We start from the raw sequence: 24,584 nt of genomic DNA, 5'->3' as shown, positions 1-24,584 counted from the left end.
CAAATTACAAAAAAACAAAGATAAAGAACAATTGACAAAATCACTACATTCGATGTTTTAGATAAAATTATATTAAAATTATTCATAGATTTTAAAAATACAAGTAGAGTGATCTATGTAGAAAACAAAATTAAAATCCACTTCTGCTATAACCTGAAGTTGTCGACCACTAGTAAAATTTTATCAGAATAGAAGTAAGATCTCTTGAAAATTCTTGTATACAAATCTTGAGAAAAATATTACTAATAGTTTCCAATATTCAAGTCTAAACAGTTTATTGTGGTATTCGCTGTAGATACTTTTTTCTACGAACAATTGAAATCTGTCTCATATTGAAAAAATTATTCTTTCGCAGTATAAAGTGGTTTTTATATAAACTAACCTTTATAAAGGTTTTTTTGGAAATTATATTTGCTCCCTTCAGTTTTTAGATTCTTTTTGCCCACTAATTGTTTGATTTATTTATTTTCTATGTAACATTCTTAGTCATACACCTTTTTTAAGTTTTTTTGTTCGATAAAAAAGTAGAAATTTCATTTCTGCAAATATTACAGAAATGTAAGCTGGAATGATGACTCCATTTTTAACCATCGCACTGAACCATCATAGAAAACTTACTTTATATAATTAACAAGTTCCATACTTTTCATTCCTCTTCTAGATATGCCAAAAAGATGGGTTTACCTCTAACGTTTTTCATTTGATATCACTCGAGAAAATGCAATGTAGCTCTTTTTACTACCTTTTCGGTGGTAATAGAAATATTATTTACAAATTATCAAAATATACGAAAAACTTAATTTTTCTATTAAGAGTAAATATCATTTATGAAATTCCTTGGGTTTTTGATGACTTCAAGTCGTTCTCAGTTCACCAGATGCTAGTTTTTAATTCAAGCAATGGTAAACCTGTAACCTGGGATCAACAATTGTGGTACTAGCCCTGAAAAATTTGAATATTTTTAGTATTCAAGTGTGTCCGGATGAAAATTAATCTCAAGTCTTCTGAATTCTAAATATTATATTTTCGAGACACAAAATGAAAAATATGTCAATACTTTCCATTCGACTTAATTGTTGGAACAAATATTTATAGTGAAATGAATATCTCATCTCATTACCTATAAATAATTTGACACAAGACAAATGTTCTATATCTAAAAATTTCATTGGTATCATAGCTCCAAAATTTCGTCCAAATTGAATTTATACTAATCATCAACACATTTTCAACTGAATATAATGTAATTTTAGTCTTCCGCTCTCAATATTAGAAATGATACGTTTTTTTTAGGTAAAGTATTTATTTCGTTTCACACCTACTTTTTTTCTAAATATAATGAATTAGTCAAAATTCATGTAAAACTGTTTCACAAGTTATCCGTTTGAAACCAGATTAGTTTGAATAATGGGTTAATAAAACCTATGAGGGAAAATTGACTCTGCTAAGTAGTTAATACTTTCGTATTTGTATCGAAAGATATAAATATTATGTCAATATCTTATGATAACTTTCAAAATATTTAACAATAGTAGATGGAAAAAAAGATAACTTATCGGTAGGAGATTCAATTTTTACCAAGTGCACAACACTAACATCATTAACGTTTGACGTCATATTAATTTGAATATTCTTATTTTAATAGGTTTTGTTTCCAAAGTTTAAACCAAAATTGTATATCAAAATGTGCATGTTACATAACGATATCAATGCGAGAATTGGCATTAAAAAGTATCAACCAGCAATGGCCTAGAAATTGTTTACTTGCAAATTTTCAAGTTGACCCGAAATTATAGTTGGCTATTCCATAAGTTCGTAAATATAGTTCAAGATTGTATGCCAAATCAATTAACTACGGACCACCTATTACAAATAATTATAAACAAATGAAAGTTATGAAAATATTTAGATCCTTTCTCAGAATATTCGTAAAATGATTGATCTACCTTCCTAAACAGATAAAACCTTCAGTCCACCTTCAATTAATGGAAGAAAAAGAATCATTGTAAAATAAATCGGGAGTATAAGGCGGATAAATTCAATATTTACTCACCAAGTGCATGTGTGAACATTGTAATGCAAAATGGTAATCCGTCAGTTTTAGATTGGTTTCTCGAGATTCAACATAAACTTATGCCAAACAGAGAAAGAAAAAGAAAAGTTGCAACATTACTTTTAATGCTTGGAGGATAAGAAACTTAATTAACTCCCTATATTGCAGCAACCTTATTGTCTTCTTTGGAATCATATGTATAAATATACGTTCATAATTTTATCACAATGTTTATACAGCTTTAGATTGTTGTAATTGCATGGTGATACTACATACGTGGATTCGTTGAGTATCTTCCAACAATTTTGAGAGCTTCGAAAGACTTAAATCTTCATGTTACGTTTTATATATCCTTGTCATACCAATATTTAAAAATTTTTGAATTTCACGATACGTTACAGAATGATATATCAATCAGTTTTCGAGAACCCTCTCTGAGTTGATCCTCAAGGAAACTATGACCACGATATACCTGCTATCTATGAAATCCTGTTGGACATGAACTACATTATTACTGGTAATGATTTGGCTATAATTTAGAAACAAGGCGATAGTTTTCACAGTGGAAATAGGTCAAAGTCGAAACAAAGTTAACAAAATATCGATTGTTCTATATGATTTCTGTACCTGACTATGCTCCAATATATTCACAACCCTTAATGTATTCATCAACATTAAGCAGCAATATTTAACAAAGCACCAAATCGTATTCCTTTGGCAATCTTAGTGTAATCCAGTCGAAACCTCCAGGAAGTTGTTTCCAAGATAAAACTGTCGCTAACAGAAACGTCGAAATTAATGCCATGATTGCACAGAAGACATTTCCGAACATTAACTTCCATTACTACCTGAGGAAGTAGAAACAACACTGGGACCGTGTTATTCAATCAAGTGGAAGTAGGCTGGTTCTTCGGGACCAAGCCTGTACTATGACTTCTAGTGGTACTTCATTATCAAAATATTTTATAACTCATTTTCCAATTAAAATTAGTAATACACATAACGGGAAGATGAATGTCAAAACGTTCCAAATAGTAAATTGTCAAATATGTTAAACTTTAAGATGAATCTCAGTACAATAATAATATCCATCGTAACCATCATGAAAGTTACTACACCTACTCGATTTCATAATAACTATGAAATTGAAATTAAACGTATTTGTTTATCAAGGTATTATAAACAGAAATATTGAGTCAAAACACTAAGTTGTCTATTCTTATAACAAAGCCAGCTGTATTTTTAACCTAGTTCTCATTCAAAGTAAAAATGAAAAATTCGCAATTTCGTTAGTTAAAAATAAATACTACATCAGAGAAACACTGATTTGAACAGTATTGAATATACAAGTATGAATCAGTGGTCTCAAAAAGAAATAAAATGAAATTATGTAATTGGATTATCATTTTCAAGAATATTTCAATGAATAATTGGCCGAAGGCTTGGAAATTGCACTCAAATGACATTTGATAAAAATAAAAACTAATATACTGTTTATATGTATAGAAAAGAAAACTATTAGTCTCCTCCGGATTACCTTTGACATGACGTGTTTACACTGGCGAAACGGTAAGACCGAAGCCGAGATGGTTGGATGTGGTATAAAGGTGTTAGAAAACTATGAATAAATCTCTCTTCCTCTCCTGAAAGAATGAGCCAAGTTCCACAAGAGGGATGTTGTGATATTCTATATAGCTTTCATAACACGTGTTATAACAGCAGTTTATTAGAAAGTGGGATCGCAATTTTGAGTTTATTCATGCGTTCATTCTCAGATTGCTTCACTCTCTTCATTTTGTGTAGAAATTAACAGCTTTAGGAAACTAGTTCTTATGGTTTTCGGCGAGTGTTTCTAATATTTTATGCTGCTTTCTCGAAATATTTGGGAATTAAAATACTTTCATTGTGACGTTACAATATTTATTTACGAATTAAAACTGGATCATTTCAAGAAAAATTTAACAAATAAATCTCACGAAACAACGCATTTGATGTTAATATCAGAAAATAAGGCTGGAGCGCCAGGAATTTTTTTCAATTCATTAGTGTTGATTCAGGAAACGTGCCAACGTCAAGGTTGTACATCAATCGTTTGGTATTACAATACATTATTAGAATCGAAGTTATTTATTCTAAGCTCAAATTTATGAGTTTGTTTTGGAAGATTTTGTTGGGGTTTTTTATGAAGCAGTTAATGATTTGTTAATGCGCATTGGTTGATAACTCAGTTGCATTGTTTGTGCTCTAGGATTTTTAAAGGTACAATAATATAAGTTCAAATATAACCGCAGAAGTAGGGAATTTTTACGAATTAATACAATTCAGAGAACTCACTGGAAATTAAAAGAGAAATACTTCTCTATATAATGTTTTGGTCAAGCTAATGCTATACTTATATCAATTTCGTATGAACGATCTAAAAAAATCGCCTTTCGTAATTTTGGGAATGATGAGGTAGTCTCAATAACATCATTTGACAAGATGTGGACATTCAAATTAAAAAAAATCTTTTTAATTAATCATATCTCTGAAAAGTTTCACTTTCTTGGCAGAATTTTTGAGTAAAATAATCTGTATACTCCATGGATATTGACGGCATGGGAACATACGACGTAGAAGACTCGTTCCTACTCCATCGTGTTGCCATCTAGATTAAAAGAACTTTACTTTGCCTAGTTTATCAAGTGCCTCTTTAACATTTCTATGGCCAAGTTTCACTCGATAATTACTGAGTTGATTTTTCTCATGTCCACTATTTCAGATAACATTGCTATATATCTTTTCCGGCAATTTCTATCTAACTTGAATTGGTTATACCTTTCAAGGGCTGAATTTTTGGCTTGGAAGAAGCTATGGCGGTGACCCGGAGGTGGTGACGAAAATCTAAAAGATATACGGATACCAACTCATTTAGTTATGATTTTTCAAAAGAACATTGAGGGACCTGATCACAATCATATAATATAAAATAGATACATAAATAACTATTACAATCTACTGTAATATACAATTCAAGTACGAGATTTTATTGATGTCATTTTGGTCAGGAAACGTTTTTTCTTGAGCTTAATCTAACGTATGAGATAAAACAATCGAATTTTCCAGTGAAACATGTACTCAAGCTTATGATAGTTCTCAATTAATCAGTTAAATTGGACAGTATTTGAAATTTTCCAAATGTAATTGAGTTAATGATTTTATTCGCCGCTGGCGGTAAGAATAGGTTTCGCAGCCATACTAAAACAACTAAAAACTATCTTTACATTTAAAATGAAATAGTGGATAATACATTATTAAATGGAGTATTTTGTTGGTATATGTTTGATAATCCTCAATATAATTGTATATTGTATGTATAATGAATTGTATGTATAAACATATACCAACAAAGTATTTTGTTGGTATATGTTTGATAATCCTCAATATAATTTCAATGATTATAAAATAATGCGTTTTCATATAACTACGAAACTTAGTAAACACATGAATTTGGCAGGTTTTTAAAAACAAATGTTTCACAGAGATGAATTCATGCTTTCAAAAATAGAAATGTAGACGTTCATATTTGATGCAAATTGAGTTATTTGCAGTTTTTTTGGAGAAAATCTGTAACGTATTTTGATACGTGCCAATTACAATTATGGTCCGGAATATAGAGGACACAAATATAAAAAAATATATATAACCAAACATTTAAATGTTCTTGATTTTATATCTCTTCTATTTTAAAATTAGTTTTTTTGATAGTTTTCAAAAGAAAGATAAATTGTGACGTTTCGACTTTTCTTTAAGTGTTTATCGAAATATGATGTTGACACTGACAATTTGCTTATTTATATTTATCTATAGATCACCTTCATCATGAATATTAAAATAAGGATAAAATCAACTTAGAACTTTGTTCCAATAAGAAAAATTAATTTTTCCTTGGTTTCCACGTCCTAAATATATAGCAGTAATCAATTAAATTTATTAGAATTTAAAAAATAGATTTTACTTAAATTATTTAGATTTTTTTTATCATTTATAGCTTTTTTGTTCTTATGAATGTCAATACCATATTTTGAAAAAGACTTAAAGAAAAGCCGAAACGTCAAAATTTATCTTTCTTTTAAAAAAATTTTATACCTTTTATAAAATAGTTTTGAGGTATTTCTGTATATTCTTAAATTTTGTCCCATTTTTTTATTAATATATTTTTCACAATGGTAATAGGAATATTTGTCTATAAATAAACAACATTTGACGAAATAAATACATATTCGTTAGGAAGTTTTATACTTTTAATTTTTTCTTTGACATCCCATTTGTTTTTGATATAGTATTTATCTTGGTATAAAATTTTTTCCAAAATATTTTTCAAATAATTAGATATGGAGTAAGAGAAGTTTGAATACTTGAAACAATCGGTCGAAGGAGAATGTCAGGTTTGTGCAGTTTTGGTAAACCATATATTTTAGGGGGTAAGGCATTGTGAATTTTCATTTTTTTTTTATCTGATGGCAGGATAAAAAGTTATTCTTCCCAAGATCGAATTACATCATTATTTTGTTTTTGATAAGAAACATATAAAAATATTCATAAGAACGAAAAAGCTATAAATGATAAAAAAGACCTAAATAATTTAAGTGAAATTTATGGCTCTATTTTGTAAATTCTATTAAAACAACAAATAATTTAATTTATTAGTTACTGCTACATAATTGAGATATAGCAGGCAGGAAATATTAATTTTTCTTATTAGAACAAAACTCTATTTTGATTTTACTCTCATTTTGATGATCATGATGTAGATAATCTATTGATTAATATAAATAAAAGTCTAAAATTAAGTCGAAATGTCAATTTTTTATCAGTCTTTCAAAAATTATTTAAAAAATCAATTTTAAAGCAAAAGAGACCTAAAATCAATAAATCTTAGTAGTCATAATATATCAAAAGGTTCAAGAAAGTGAATAAATAAATAAATATATATATATATATATATATATATATATATATATATATATATATATATTTATATATATTTGTTAAAGAATATTAGGGAATATTATGCGAAATGTTTATTTTGGCGTTAACTGTTGTTGATAGCTGGTCAGCGTGACGTAAATTTTTCACCACTACTAAACCGATCTTCATTAGTGCCACTACAATAGATTGTTCACATTTTGTGAGATTGTGACTAGTAAATCCTTTTTTTCCGACTTTCAGTTCAATCAGAGCTCATTTTCATATTGAAACCACACATTTAAATCATTTAATCGCATATATTACATTAATTCTATTTACTAAGCACTTGATTAAGCTCTTGTTTTATTTTTAGGAGCTATCGCTACGCTTTGGTGACGACAAAAGTATCTCCGAACATTTGAAACTCCCGATACAACGTATCAACGACTATCAACTTTTGCTGAAGGTAAAATTAATTTTAAATTAAACGATTTTCCTCAATGTTATCATAATGAACTTGGTAAACAACAACGTAACCTTAACTGTTAATTATTCTTACGGTAGCAAAATTAAATATCTAAGTGGTGAAATTTTTTTGTGGCTATTTTACTTTTTCTGGTAACTTGTTTATCATGGAACTAGTAGAGCGTGTTTATTCTTACAATTATGGTTTTTATTATTTACTTCCGACCAAAATCACAACCTCTACGACGCTGTAAAGTCGGTAACCGGACTCGTTCCCATTTAGCCATCATGATTTTAAGTTTAATAAAATCTCTACCGATGTTGTTGTTGCTGGCCTACTACAATGTAGGAAATAACTGATTCTTGCTTTTCAGCAACCATCAGCCTTACATCTTATACATTTGAACGAAATGAGTCAGATGAAGTGGGTTCGGCTGTAGCACAAACTGGAGAACGATTACATTGTTTGTGTTATAACGGTTGAAAACACATAGATTCTGTATCGTTTCAATGAGGCAAATATGAAGAATGGTGACGCTTGAAAGGAAGACGTATGAGTGACTACTTACTCAATAGGTTCGATCTTTGGATGAGATTGTAATCCAAACCGTCAAGATGAGACAGAAAGTAAACAGTGTGAATCCTGAACTTACCATCAATTATTACAAGCTACCTCAGAATTCCCAACTTTAAGAATTCAATTTTTTTAGATATTCCACAAAATATCCTGTTATATACATTCCTTTGTTGTGATTCTTATATACATAATTATCTTTATTAATTGATATGAGTTAGGACAAGTATGTAACGACATGAGATGGCAGATTCCGTGAAAATTGTGAAACCAAACAATGGAAATTAATAGTGATAACACAGCTTCTGTTTCTAAAGATAGGTCAACAATCCGTTTACTACAAAAAAAATTGAGAGAATATTAATGTAATTTAATCGATGGGTGTGCTACGTCATAATATGTCGATCCCATTCCAAAACCATGATTGTCCAAAACTATGCTTTCGAGAAACTTGCTTGTAATGACAGAGAAAAATATGGTTTTTGAATATTTTCTGACATAAGTATAATTTGTAACGACCAATTTAAGTTGTCTAATAAAATTTTGGATATATTCATTTTTTTTTTATTTTTGGAAGCAAATTCGTGTTTTTTCCGATGAAAGATTTTAAAAAAATGTAGGTTCGATGAACACAAGAATTAAGTAGTTAACTTTTTGCAAACTCATTTAATGAAAATAAAACAAGGATAAACAGTCTCAGATTTTCTCACTACATTTCAAAGATCTGTAGTAGTTATGCTGAATCTTGGGTAACATGATTTCACTTTTTTGCATGTCTTTAAACTTGGCATTTGAAATGGGCAACTTTTCTTGAACATTTTTTCGAACAATTTTCTTCCTTAAAATCTTTATCTATGTAATTAGTTATAAAGAATGTGTTTTTTGGATCATCATTCACATAGTGAGAACAGCAAAATATGACTTTGCTCCGAATGTCTCAAAATCAGAGAAGTCTTCGTATGCTAGATTTTTTACTACAAAAGGTCGTTGCCTTGTCCTTGTGCTACAAATAATGTTTATCCAAACTTTTGCAGAATACACTGGAACGTATTTGGATTTTACTTCTATTTTTAAATGTATTGAGTCGCACTTCATTTCTGTGTCACTAGCTTCGAAAAATTTGAATTTGAAGGCACATTAAAATTATTAAATTAATTAAATTAAAGTAATTAAAAGATAAAACTTCCGTATTTTATTTTGGATTTTTTTCCTCATCTCTTGGACTTGCTAGCTCATTCTTTCCTAAGAAAATGTTCTTGAGATTTTTATTCTTTCAGTTTCAGCCATTTCCTTATGCTCTAAACACTGCTCTTTATTCGGCCGAAAGAACCCTATATAATCCCTAAAAATATGTCTGTATTCTTCTATAGAAACTGAATTTATAAGTTTTTTGTTCTGGTACAAGGATTAAGGTACTTGTTTTGTGAAGAGCTTCTGCAGTAATATGACTGAACGGCAGGAATGAGCACATTCGTGAGTTTGGTATAGCTAATATGGGACTTCAGTGCACTTAGGTCAAAACCGCAATTTTGCAGATTTATGGTTTTGGCATGGGACCGACGTTATGGAATAACTGAAAATGCACAGTCACTTACTTATCATTTTAAAGTCTGCAACCAGCTGAATAAGTGTACTACGGCGTCTAAGTCGAATCGTAATGTCATTTACTCTCAAAGTGCACTAAGAAGTTATTCTGCAAAAAATTGCAGGAAAGTATCAAGTTTAAATGAATAATTAAAATAGGTTCTTCTTTAAGTCACCCAATTTAACGGTTTTATATCCTGTCAGTAGAAGAAAAGAACTTCAAACAGTGAGAGGTAGGCTACACTTCGATATGTGAAAAAAGGACAAAAATATTTTTGACTGATAGTAGTAGATTCTTAGGAGCTTTATTATTTCTACATATATTTGCTGCAATAACTTATAGCATATGTTGGCATTACTGTGGTGATGCCAGTGAATATTGAAATAAAGTCAAAATTATCAGTTAATATATAACACACCAATGAGTTAGAAAAAGATTGAATTTGAAAGATGTCAGATTGTGTTTTTGACGAATACTTCACGTGCATACTTATTCCAAGAGTAGGAGTTATTCTACTTTCAGTTTTAGTGATTTTTACAGCAATTTTTAAAATATGTAAATATTTATTACAGCCCTCAAACTAAAAACATAGGGGTAAGCAATATACGAAATTTGAAAAATTATACTCCCAATATTAAATCTTCTTTAATTCTTTGTTAATGTGGAATAAAATTGATTTGATGACTCATAGCAGGTATCGATTATGTAATGGCAGAGGTGTTAAAGATCCAATTACTTTGCTTATTTTTAAACTTAGAGCTATTGGCTAATTTTAATGTGAATTATCTACAGTGATTCCTTATTGTAGGTCTCTTTTAATTAAATAGCTTTTTGTATTTAAAATATGTATATCAAGTGTTTGAATGTTCACTACAAATCTATTCTTGGGACTCTTGGTGTTTTCAAGTAACTTAGTTTCATTATGAAATAAAAGACATTCTCAAATCACGGGTGCTATTTTATTAAACTATTTCACGAACGATGTGAAAGGTCGAGAAGTTAAATATTACTTTGTCAAACTTGTTCGAATTCATAGTTACGTCTTTCAAAACATAAAATCATTTAAAATCATCATTTTAAGACGTATTCATTTTCGTTACAATACCAACTCTCTTTGGTTTATGATTGGGTAGATAGTGTGACAATTTTGATATGATTGAGTTAGTTTTTCTGTCATAATCTGTAAATGATGACATTGTACATCATCAATTAAATTATTTGTTATATAAGTTACATCAATTCAACAATTCTTTCATGCTTCGTAATATACTCAAAATTAAATGAACAGCTCAATATTAGAAGGAACTATAACTGAAACACAAAAATTTGATATCGATAATTGCATTTATTATTTTGGAGTCATGGCTCTTTTGCTTGTCTTGTATTTCTGTGTCAAGCATATCTGAACAAATTCCAATGAATAAGTAAGTTTATCTAAATCAAAATACTGAAATCATTATTTCTATATAAGAAAAGTGGAAATATGGCGGAAATATAGAAAATATCATATACAGAATGTTCTACAAGATCGGAAATAATAGAAATGCTGCTACAAAATCTACCCTCTCTTTACCGAACTTCAAACTTTGGAACGTGCAATATCAGAAGAGTAAAGTAAGAAATTATGAATGAATTAAACTATAAAAATTCACTTAGTGGTATTATACATTACACTGTATCTTATTTATGATATCGTTTCTCAGTAAAGAAATAAATTAAGAACTATTTGTTTTTTTTTCTTCTAGGAGTTGGTAAGATATAGCGCGTGCCTTGGTGAGAACTACATCGATCTCCAGAAGGCCCTTGATTTGATGCTAAGTATTCCTCATCGAGCACAAGACGATAAATTTATCTCTAGCATTGAAGGATACAAGGGAAGTATTCACAAATTAGGAAGACTTCTAGCTCACGATAGATTCACAATAACTTTCGAAGACGTTTCCAAAGAACGATATTTGTTTCTTTTCAAGGCGCGCATTTTAGTTTGTAAAGTCCGAAGAATATCAGACGATCGATCGATATTTCAACTGAAAGACTGCATACGTGTGAGTTTTTTCATTTATTTGAATCAATACATCTAGATAATTAAAGTTATTGACCCCGTACTTTATAATAAAGTTTATAATAAACACCCCAATACATGAAAATTCAGCGAAAGCTTGACTGAGAAAAATATATTCAACTTCGATCCAATATTTTCAATACCATGTATAAACTGATTATATTAATACGTTAATTTGTTGAGAATACAAGATATAAACTTTTGATTACTGCGACTTTAGTAGCAGCATTGACACTAGTATCATCAAAGTACAATTAAAAATATTAATTAATATTAAGAATTGCTCATTGGGGGTATAACTGAAGGTCAAATCCAATAGATTGACACATTTTACCGAATAGTGAAAATATTATTATTCCACAAACGACTGATATTCAACATGATTTAACTACAAGAAACAAAGTGAATATTCAAGATGTGGATCGCAAATTATAAGCTGTTGATAACTAAATGACGAGATAAGTAATCAAAGCTACAATAAGAACTAACAAACAAAATTAAACAAAAATTGATCATATATTTCCATTATTCTCTATATTTCGCTATGTTCCATTGATTCTTCTAACTACTATCGTCTTGTACCATATATGGCACGGTTTTTTTTCGAATCGTGTTTTCAATTCGTCCAAAATTCAATTTTAAGAGTCAATTGATCTGTATATTGTTTAATTTGGTTTCGTTTATAATGTCATTTTTGTTTAAAAAGAAAAACTAATATTTTAATAACGTTTCTTTATATTTTTATTCTTATCTCTGCGTCTTGTGTTTATCACTCTTAAGAATTGTAACACTTCCCCCCTGTTCTATTCCAGTACCATCTACTTCTATTTATTTATTGTCTTGTTTGTATTTTCCCACGTTATGTTATATACGTTCTCCTTTACTGCAATAAGCGATGATCATCTTATATATTAAAAAAATTGATGATTTCTATTCCGAGTCCGTTCAGGCGGTCTACCCAACCGATTTGCTTAATTTTTTTTTTCAATGAAAGGTATTGATGCACAGATCAGCCATCAACCATTGGATTTCATCTAATTTTCACCATTCTCAAGTTATACTCAAAAGCGATTTCCCCCTGTACATTACTTATGGGAGTTTTTCACATACACACGTTCTATCCTCAATATCTCAGGTTATATTCAAGATAGAGACTTCGTTTTGGTTTAATAACACTCGCTGAAATACCTTCTTTCTTTTGAGTTTTTGATCACTTAAATCGGTTGAGTTGGAGAGGAGCTAGGCGTGGACATTCAATGAGGAATTACGGATTTTTGTAAGGTTTTTGGCAATTTTTCTACATTCAAAGATCTATATCTCAGGTTCTAATATAGCTACAGAGTTCGTTTTAGTTTAAGTACAATTGCTGAAACATCTTCTTTCTTTTGAGTTTTTGAACACTCAAATCGGTTGAGTTGGAGAGGAGCTAGGCGCGGACATTCAATGTGGAGTTATGGATTTTTGTAGTTTTTTGGCAATTTTTCTACATTCAAAGATCTATATCTCAGGTTCTAATATAGCTACAGAGTTCGTTCTTTTCTATTATAATGATTTCTGATACTTATTTAATGGATTCGATGCGAGCGAAGCCGCGGGTAAAAGCTAGTATATTTTTAAATAACTTTACTCTTTTCGTGTTTATCTTGTACATTTTCTGATAATCTCCTCCATGTAAACGCCCACCTAAAGATTTCTTGATTTCATGGTTCTCCTCCTGTCGTTTCATATATCTACAATTTATGTTGTTAGCTATTCATACTATTCTCATACATTGTTTATAAAACAATTTGTGATTTTTATTGCTTCTAATTCCAATTTGATTAATATCATTGTATTTAAAACTTATAATTCAACTCAAAAATTTCTCTTAACGTACAAACTCACTACCTTCATCAATGATGCAACGTTTGGATGAAAGAACATCAACTTGTATACTTCGTGTGCAATATACTCTAATAGCCTTTCTCATTTGAATTAAGAAGATCAATAAATTGCAAACTAAAAATTTTAATTACTCTTATTAAGTAGCAATTGAAACCTAGTCAAGCCAAGCTTTCATTTACTTCTTGATAATAACTCTAGATGGTTATAAAAATCATATTCATATGAGTAAACTATTGATGTAATTTTTTAACTCTGTTATGGTTCTGCTGGATATTTCGTTGAAAATTGAGATCCAGGAAGTTTCTCTTACAGTTTATATTACAGCATATTAGAAGCTCAATTCCATCTATACAAGATTAAATTGTTAATCACTTTCATTTATTGCTGTTTGTTTAATGGAAAAGATTGAAAATATTTTATTAAATTTGTCTGCTTATTGCTTCTTTCCTGTTATCTCCTGCGATTTAACAACGAATATCAAATGCGAACACATTCTTTGTCCATAAAAATCAAATCACTGATTCCATACATGCCAATTTTCAAGCGACTTGCCAATGCAATAGCCATAGACGTTCTGAAAACTACCAACAGCATACCCACAGTATCTCTATTCACTCTGAGGAAACATAATTTCATATCCTAAATAATGTTATGGATGTGCGATGAATATATAATTGTTTATAATACCCATCATTTTATGTGTTCTTTCCCTTTTAGCTGACTAAAGTATCAGTGAAAGATCATCTAGAAGACAAATACATCTTTGAATTAATTGACAAGGTTGGAGGACAAGCTATAACCTTAAAACTACATAGAGACGTTAAAGAGTTTTGGTTGAAAGAAATAAGAGAATTTGCGAAAAATCACGGTAAGTTTCATAGTTAATTTAAAAAGAAATGTGAATAGAAGTCAGCTTATTAAATTAATTGGAAGGAAAATGTTGCTTTTGTCGAATAATCAAAATATGATGTTTAAGATCCTGGTTTGAAAGCAAATAATGAGGAAAACTTATATATGGCACCTTTTTGAGAAACTCTGATATCATTTCCCAAAATAGTCTCTCATAATCTGGTGTTTTTAATTTTTAGGTGAAAGTGAAGAGACTAGCAGTGACGATCTAAAATCCCCGCCAACAGAAAAAGTTGAAGAACACAAAATAAAACCTGTTGAAAAACCAGCAGCAAACCTACGAGAAAAAAGCACAGATTCCCCTAAATCAAAAAAATTGAAACGTGAAACCGTCGCTCAACAAGAATCAGCACAATCTACAGAGGTAAAACAACAAGAGACAGCTACCCTTGATCGTAGAGACTCAAAAGAAAAATTTAGCGAGAAGCAACAAATACAAAAGAGCGTATCATCGATACCTATAAGAAAAAGCTCAAAAGAAGTCCATACTTCAGAATATAAAAAAGAAGTTCCTACTAAACCTGCAAAAGAGATCCAAAGTTCACTAGAAAAAAATCAGCTAAAGAAACCAGAAGAAGAAACAGGTATCGAACAAGCTAAACCACTCAAGCAGTCCCAGCAACCGAGACATTTAAGGAGGAAGGAAAGCGTAGAACTACCTGTAAAAAAACCTGAAGAGACAAACTTTAGAAAGGAGAAATTAACAGAAAGTACCGCAGCTCAAGATACGCTTATAAAAGAATTGAAATTACAACAATCAAAGCTTGAAAAAACTGAAGTTGAGCAAATTGAAACAGAAACTCATCAATTTAAATCAGAAGAAGCTTCTTCAAAGGTACACCAATCAAAGTTTGAGCAGTCGTCTATTAAAGCTATAATTAGAGATAATAGAGAAGTAGCTACATCTTGTTTACCAATTGAAACAACAACTGATGAACTTATAAAATCGGAAAGTGAAATATTAGAACAATTATCATTTGTAGCTCATCGATCCTCCACATTTTCTGATAATAGTAAGCTACCTGAGGCTTGTTTACCAATCGAAACAACCACAGCTGAACTTCTTAAATCGGAAAGTGAAAGCTTAAAACGAATAACTGAAGAGGAAGTTGAGGATAAGCATCTCAAAAAAATTCAAGCTGTAGAACCTTTAGTTGAAATCAATAAACCAAGAGTACTTGAAGAAGTTATTCCTTATATTATCAAGCCACCTCCTGAAAAAATACCTGGTAGTGCTATAGAAAAATTATATAGTGTTGAAAAAACGGGAGAAAGTGATATCAAATTAACTGATTTTAAGGTTGGCATTGAAGTAAATGTGGAAGTAGGTGACGAAATGAGTCGAAGATATACTTCATCAGCTCGATCAGGTTAGTTTTGTGATTTATTGGTGTGTGATTTAATAAATAATTATATTAATTGTGTGTTTTATTGCTTTGCGTTAACATCTAATTTGTTGAACAAGAAATATAAAGATGCGGGTGGTCGTTAAAAATTAAATTTTTTTCGACGCCACCTAAAAAGCTTCTTTTTTATTAAAAAACACTGGGAATTTTTTAGTCGAATTTTTCAAAGAAAAATTAAACTATTACGGTAGGCATGACTAGAAGAAAAATGGGGGGCACATCATTTTTCCCATGTTTTGAGACCTCCTGAACACGATTATGAGGGTTTTTCGAATGTCTGTAGTTTATATACCCCTCCCCATTTTATGGTCATTTTTGTTATATTTTCTTATTTTTTGGCCAGAAAAAGTTTAACTAGAGGGTTCGAACTTCGCATGCAAGTACGGGTGATGTTGAAGAATTGTCTTTCTCAAGTTCAAAGTTTTCTTCTTCATTTCTTCTAGCACAAAACGCCCGAAATCATTTTTATCGTTGTAATTGTTGAACTGGACCGCCTCCTATTTATTGAATAATACGAGTATGATCGTTGCTAGGGTGATTTTGTTTACTTCCCATTTTCGAAATTTCTTGTCATTATGACAATTTTTTCTTTGTTGTCAATTGGAATTGAAAAATTCGACTTTCGTGATGGAGCTCTGCTACTCACGGCTTTTTTTTGATCCAAAACAACACGTGTAATAATTTTTGAGGAAATTATTCGGAAAAAGTACAATTTTATTCGAAATATAAAAAATTATAGACCCCAAATTGATATTTTTTTTTTAAAATTACATTAGTACAAACATTATTTTAATATTTAGATTTCTTCACTAAAAACCTCAAGTAAGTTTTCTTTCGTATTTTTAATGCTTTCTCTTCTATAATTATGTAAGATTTAAATGAGGAATTATTTCTGCCCTTCATCTTTTGTAAACAACTCGTTGTACTCAGGCATGTTTAACAAATATTTGCAAATTAGATACCAGTCAATTTCCGGCAATTTACAAACGTGTCTTTCGATTCAAAAATATATTTTCAATTATAGACATAAAACGGTACTCGATGAAAATAATATTGTTTATTTTGTCTAATGCTGAACCTCACGGTGTGTAGTACTCAATACCTTTCAATATAAGATACATCTCAGTTTGCGAAAGGAAATAATAAACACTCAAGAACAATACTATGGAACATGCTTTAATTATTACATTATTCAGTTAATAATTCACACAAAGTAAGACAAATTTCGAAAAGTAAATTCTATAGAAACTATAGACGTAGATATGAATGCATGAGAATTGTTGGTAAATAATGGAATTCCATGAAGCTAGTCGAACTTATCAATAGAAAATTATTTTGTGCCTTCAAAGGAGACGTGAAGATATTTTCATAAAAATAATTTATTCATAACTGCTCACAGACGTATGAAAAGCCCAAAAATAAGAGAAAAATAGAAACATTAGCTTAAATGACGAAGTATATCAAACTTCTTACAAAGCTTAAAGTCATAATTCATAACTTAAAATTACAACACTGAAGGGGTTTCATTGCTAGCTATTTTCAAATCTCAAAAAATAATAATTTCAAATTCAATTGGATACCTTAAGACAAAAAATAATTATATTCAAAAATTCACTCATTTTTGTGTAAATGTACATGGTTTGAATTAAAAAAAAATTCCCATTTTTTTTTCATCGATAAGAAGCTTTATAGAGGGTGACGCAAAAAAATTTATTTTTAACGACCACTTCAATAAATATGGAATAGAACTTTTTGGTTTTCGTGTTGAGTTAACCTAGACGTCCCTTGAAATTCTTTCAATTATACAATGTGTCTACTTTTTCTATTCAAAATATTTCTATACAGTGACGGAATTTGCTAGTGATTTGACTTCTGCCTGGTATACAAAAAATATCACCTAAAAGGTTTTCAAATATTTGAAACCATCTGCATAAGTTGACTTGAATTAGGCAAGGTGCATCATTAATCCTATTAACAAGTGTTTATAGGATTTATCTACGGTGATATTACGAGGGTTGTCTGAAAACTTTCCGACCTCAGCCTGAAGATGTTGAACAATGCAGTATTTTCAATAATAAACCAACCTTGCACCTTTTGCTTTGTCAATCAATTCTTATGAGATACTTTCATCTGTGTTCATAGTTGTTGAGCCTCATTTGATGTATTCTCATTTATTTTATTCCCAAAAATATAATTTTTGGTTATTTTCTACGTACGCTAGAAGTAAAGGCTTTTAATAAACGAAATATATTGATAGTAAAATTGTAACTTGTTTTTGAGGTTATTAAATTATCGGTTTCTACCCTAGAAAAAATGATTGGATTGTGTCTGGCAGCATATTTCAAATATCCACTTTGATTGTCACTTTGTTTCGAATGTAATGATATTTTCCCAATTTTTTATATCAATTGATAATCCTTTTTAAAAGGATATTCAACTAACATTTTTAAAGAGGGAAGGCAGCAACTATAGATGATGATTCGTTTCCGGCAAGTTAACTTTGTGTATCTTTGCTGCAAATACAAAATGTCTAATTGTTAACGCAATTTGTGATGATTTGTTTCTTATAAAAATTGTATCACCTACAGTTATAGATAATGATAATTTTTTGTTCATAGCAGCATTTGTTATTGAAAAGTAGGCTCTCAATATGATTTATAATCTTTCACGTTGAAACCTATTTTGTGGTATAAGTGCCTAACCTAACCTAATCATCTATCATTGCTAATATCCTTACTCAATAATATATGTTAGAAATCCTTTCAAATATATCAATCAATTGATATGAAAGGATAAGAAATTCAAAAAATGCAAATTTTTTCTCCTCCCATATTGTAAGCAATGCATTTTATCATCGTTTTGAAGGTCGTAAATAACAAATACCAAATAAGTATCTATTACCTTGACGACGGGTTGTAAGTAAACTTTCCTCCCTACTTATCACCCTTGTGTAGTAATAATTTATGATATATAAAACTTTTATTTACTTAAAAACCACCCTATATTTATTAAAATGTCTAGAAAAACATAGGAAATACCTTTTTTTATTTCATTAACAACGTCAAACTAACAATAACGATTTATGAAACTTTAGTAATATTAGAAAAAATTGAATAAATGTTTTCTAATATAACATAACAGAAAATGAGAAGTTAAATCAAAAATAAAGGTTTACATTGAGGGACTACCTATCGTTCATAGATGAATTATAAACAGCATGATACAACTTTCATCTTTTTATTTTATGTTATCTGAAAACGCTTTCCACACATGATTGTGGCGTCATATGATAGATTTTTGGAAAGTTTTGAAAATAAACAAGTTGAGAATGTAAAAATTCCCTTATCAATTGTTACTTTTCAGGTAGACTTAAGGAGAAGATATTTTTAGTGGTTAGGCCAATTTTTTTATTGATGGTTGCCGAAATATACATTGGCATGTTTGCCTCTTTATTAGGTGGAGCTTATCACATCAATTATGTTACTTCTTTATTTGAATGCCCTCTTTTTTTCTTTCATGTCATCTTATGTCCTTTTTTATTTCCTGTAAATACTATTATAAATCAACTCAAATTGTTCAAATCTTTCTTATCATTCACATCTTTCTCGTTCTTATTTAAGTGGGACATTTCTAAAAATTCTCTTTTTTTGTTCTCATTCCATTTCAAGAACTTGTGAATTTTTATAATTGTCTGTAAGATTTTTCGATATTTCATTTTGTTCAAATGATAACCTTTAATCTAGTTTCTGAACACTGAGATTTCTGTCCTATGTAAATAGCGTCACATAATAAATTTCAATGTAATTATTGAGAATTCAATTGATGGCTACTACTCATTTTTGAAATAGGACAACTTAGGAAAAAATGTGGTTAAACAAATTTTTATTTGATATTCAGGTTGAACGTGATCTATTCATGAATATAATTATACAAACTATTAGTGTCAAGTCATGTTTTGATAAAGATTGAAATAGGTCGAAACGACAATTTTTTTACTATTTTCAAAAACTAATTTCCAATCAGAAGTGACCTAAAATCACCAGAATTTATCAACATAACAAAGATTGTGATGCTATAGAAACCGATCGAGGTTGTCCCTAAATTCATGCAAAAATTATCGAATTACTATCGCTCGGGCGCAAACTCATTTTCATCTAGTAAATGTTACTTAAATCCTTTAAGTATTTAATGGAGAACTAGGAATGCAAGTAGTAACTATGCTATAACATGTACCATGTAAAATTTCAGTGTTATAGTGAGCCAAGTCCCATTTCATTATCCGCTAGGCAGCAGCAGGTTTTGGTGCTTAGTCGCAGATTGTTATTTTATTTTCGAATAAAACTAAACCAAGTCTAGATGATCTTGAGTGCAGCAACTGTGGAAAGTTATTTCAAAGAATCAATGCTAAAACTGATGACGGAAATAGATTTGCAATTAAAGTGAGCAGAACAAGCGAGCGCAGAGCCGCGGAAGGCTCGCAGGTTAGAAAATACGCATATTTGATTCTCAAAAAGTATTGCCTTTCCCCAAATTCACAACATCAGTAGTCTACTATGAGATAAATCTTTATATCTACAACTTTGATATTCATTGTTTTAATAACAGCACTACTTATATGCACGTCTGGGATCTGATTAAGACATTCAAATATGTTATTCTGTTTTTTGACACTGGCAAAACAGGGAAATAAAGACTAGCCTCACTCTGAAGAAACTTTCTCAAGACCCTCTATTGGATTTATAAACAATTGATATGAAATTTATATCAGACTTTACTTCCCAATGATAATGAAATCGTTATAATAGAGAGAGCAACCAAAAACATGCGACCATCAGTGTGTGCCTAGTGACTGGTAGATCATTAAAACTACAAAAATAAAAAAGCCTCAGTTTGAAGTTGTAAAACGACAAGTTTATTTTGGATCTCTTGAATATTAAATCACAAACAGGACAAAGGACATTGAAGGTAGAAAAACCAAATGACTTAAGATACGGTGGTTGAGGTTTGAAAAAGGAGGACCCTTCTATATATGAATGAATAAAACTTCGAGATTCCGAACGTTGGGCATCTCGAAAAGACTCTCAAAAAATGAATCAGAAACCTTGGAGGGAATCAGAAAAATCGTCAAATCCAGAGCAACAAGCAACCGAAGGAAATGGCACTGGTGATGAATTTTTTTTTTGTCAATTAACTTTTCCTTTCAACTAGAAATTGATATTTTCTTTCAATCTTTCTAATTTGATCTTTGAACAAATATATAAACTTTTCACATTTAAATCCATTCAAACCAATCTATTATTTTGCTTTTATTTTGTGTTTAAAACATGAAACTTACTCAATAAATCTACGTAAACTTACTACTCGAACTTCTTAAATTGAATATATACTTGTGAAAATATTAACATGTAATTTTGTTGTAAAGTTTCAGCTTTAAACTTTTCTTGCTCAAAAGTACCTTTGGTTACCCTGTATTCTAAACCCTCCAATTACCAATTGGAAGCAGAGTAATAAGGTCAAATTGGCTGTTATTCCTTCCATTGACCCTTATAAATTGAATATTTGAAATCCGCAACCCGATAACAGTCGATAATTTTTATTCAATGTCAATATGTATGATTTTAGAAAATCAAAATCTGGAGAAAATAATTTTTTACTTCTTTAATGATGTTGCTTAATGATATTATTTATAGATTATTTTAAATTATTATTTTTAATGATATTCTATTTTTTTAGGTATTAATTATTTAAAAATATTTAATTATTGATTCAATAACTAATAAAATTATTTGACGGGAAATCCCTAGAAATTATCGGGACTTATTGTTTTTGATTAGAGTTTAAGGAGATAAATTTTTAACTCTGGTATTAACTGGCTCAACAGACACTGAATACTGATTTGTGGTAAACCTCACTTATTACATGCTTCTTATTAATTTACTCACGAAAGGAAAATTTCTTATAAGGGAATTATCTCAAGTGAAACTGATAAACTTTGTGTTTGTATTCTGTTAACTTCTTTGACACTGTACATTAAACCTTAACATCTAAGACAGATACCAATTGCACAATTCACACTAACTTTTTCTAAAAAACGCTTATATCATAAAAAAATATTGGATCGCTTAGCAATATTCGTAACCAGCTTCAGCAGTCTTCAGTTAACTAAAAAATGTAATTGAAAAAGGAATTATTGTTGCTATCTTAATTCGCAGAAGGCGGATACGAATCTTCATATACAAGAAGATCGGACCTAGGTTCCTATTCAACAGATGGTGGTCTTTCATCTTCCAGATACAGTTCTGAACATAACTCCAGTAAATATGGAATAGATTCTGGTTTAACAGGAGGAAGTTCAAGATATGAAAGTGCAACGTCCAAATATGGAAAAACTTACGGTTCAGACATTGGTGACTTATCTCCGATCACGTCTAGCTACAGTTCTAGAAACTCCCGTGGTGACGGTGATTTGACATCTACTTATAACTCTAAAAAATCCCTTACAGGCGAAGTAGACGATGGTTACAGTTATTTCAGAAAAAGTAGGTTATCTTCAGACGATGATGATGGGGGTAACTATAGTTATTCGAGAAAAGTAACAAAAGCAAGAGATGGAGATCGATCTGAATCATACAGTTCGTATTCTAAGAAATCTTCTAGGTCCATTACAGATGGATTAGGAGATGATGACTATACTTTTTCAAGAAGAAGTATCAAATCAAGAACAGAAGGTATTGCAGATGGAGATAGTTATTCCGTAAGAAGAACTATTAAAACATCTTTGGAAGGTACTGATATAGAGCCCTCCAAATCAACCGATACTTACAGCTACACTTCCAAAAGAGGATTATCAGCAGATTTAGGCTCCAAATATTCTATAAGATCTGCTTCCATTGAAGAAGAGAAGAGCGATACTGACAACTTATTATCCAAATATTCTTCGTATTCTTCCGACCGAAAGGCCATCGGGGAAAGTGAAGAAGATAAATACGCCAAATATACTAGAAAATATTCTAGAACCGAGTCAGCATCGGATAAAAAAGACGACGAAGAATATAAGTATAACAGAAAATATTCTAGGGGTAATTCGAAAGAAGAAAGGAAAGATGAAGAAGAAGATGCTTACGAGAAATATGCAAAAAAATATTTGAGAAAAGATTCAAACGTTGATGATGTTAAGACGGATTCTTATGAGAGAAAGTCCAAATATTATGATGCTAATGGGGGTAAGTTTGTAACAATTTTGGACTATTAGAAGGAAAACTCAATAGTGTAAATTTTTAGGTTTATACCTAGAAAAGTGCCCTAAGGAACTGTTACATTATTTTAAACTCATTTTAAAAAATTATATAGAAGAATTTTAACACGGTTGTTGATAAATAATTTATTATATTGTACTAACAATTAGTGATCATTATCGCTATGTTCTCTTCCCATGTTTTATCTGTTCTTTGTTCTCTCTGCTAATGCAAAAAAAATGATAATTACATTCCAATTTCCACTAGGTAACGGTTGAAGTTTGAGCTGTTCACCTTGTTTAAAGGGTTATGAAATTGCCATATTAGATTAACTTTTCAAAATATAAATAATTGTAACCAATATTTATCTTAAATTTTAGAATCATCATCAATAAAAATATCTAGCGAAACAGCAATCAAAGAAGCAAGTGGAAATTCTGAAGTCTTTGTATCAAAAAAAGTTAAATCGGAATCCTACATAGAAGAATCAACCAAAAGTTCTATATCAGGAGCAAGATCAGATATAAAATCTGAACTAGCCGAAGCACAATCGCTAGAAGCAATTTCGCAAGAATCTTCCGAATCTATTCAAAAGCAATCTTCTGAAGTTGATTCACAAAAACCTATCGAAAATCTTTATGAAAAAGATTCTGAAACTTTATCTCAAAAAGCTATTTCTCAAGAAACTTCAGAAACTGTTACCAAGAAATCTTCCGAGAAAACTGATGTTTTGAAAGAAATATGTTCAAAATCGTCTTCTAAGGAAGCTGTTGAAGAAAGTGTGACTATGGCAAGTAAGGAAACCTACGATACCATTTCCATGGAAGCAAGAAATGTACGCGAAAAATCAGCTGAAGATAAACTAGATGAACTAGGAGATGGAAGACCTAGATTCATACAGACTATTCGCGGTGCTAGCATCGAACGTAAGTATATTTGCAGTTCTAACATAAAGTGAAAAAGCAACAATTATATTATTACTAAAGAAATCTGTGACATGTAGTATCATTATTTTTACGTATTTAGGATAATTCTCAAGCAATCAAATAATAGGTTTGAATATATTCATATTTCTCTTCTTTACTCTTACTTACAATCTAATCCGATAAAACCGATAAAAACTTAATATGAAAAGCAGTAAAATTCCAAGCTTCATCCATACTAGTTTTCTGTTACTGATAAATTAGAAACTTTGAAACATGACGTTGAAACATAAACTATTGTCGTGGATTTGAATGATTTGAATCAACAAAATGATTTCGATTGTTGGTTATATTTTGGTGTGACAATTCATGTATTTATGGTATCAGAAATGATGAAATCCTGAGTCAACTTTATGATAGAACTGAGCTTAGCAGCCAAAATGTACTGAATAAAAAGTGGCTTGTGGCAAGGCGCCTTATCATGATGAAGAATGATACTGTATAATTCTTCAGTCGCTTAATCAGAACATCGTCTATG

At 30.2% G+C, this 24,584-nt stretch overlaps 1 protein-coding gene across 9 annotated transcripts in view; it reads left to right on the top strand.

Annotated features, from left to right (window-relative positions):
• LOC130440434 (obscurin) overlaps window positions 1–24,584 on the top strand; it is a 133,929-nt gene that overhangs the window by 37,854 nt on the left and 71,491 nt on the right. For 7 of the 9 annotated variants that reach the window (XM_056773551.1, XM_056773555.1, XM_056773557.1 and 4 more), the window contains 6 exons: window positions 7,377–7,469; window positions 11,373–11,672; window positions 14,291–14,441; window positions 14,662–15,852; window positions 22,101–23,111; window positions 23,504–24,049. In XM_056773551.1, the coding sequence (XP_056629529.1) occupies window positions 7,377–7,469; window positions 11,373–11,672; window positions 14,291–14,441; window positions 14,662–15,852; window positions 22,101–23,111; window positions 23,504–24,049 (3,292 nt within the window). The remainder of the gene's footprint in view (window positions 1–7,376; window positions 7,470–11,372; window positions 11,673–14,290; window positions 14,442–14,661; window positions 15,853–22,100; window positions 23,112–23,503; window positions 24,050–24,584) is intronic. The other 2 variants (XM_056773560.1, XM_056773559.1) reach the window with 1 other exon arrangement.

This window comes from Diorhabda sublineata, chromosome 2, assembly GCF_026230105.1.
Source record: "Diorhabda sublineata isolate icDioSubl1.1 chromosome 2, icDioSubl1.1, whole genome shotgun sequence".
Taxonomy (NCBI): domain Eukaryota; kingdom Metazoa; phylum Arthropoda; class Insecta; order Coleoptera; family Chrysomelidae; genus Diorhabda; species Diorhabda sublineata.
This window is presented reverse-complemented; position numbering and strand designations above follow the sequence as displayed.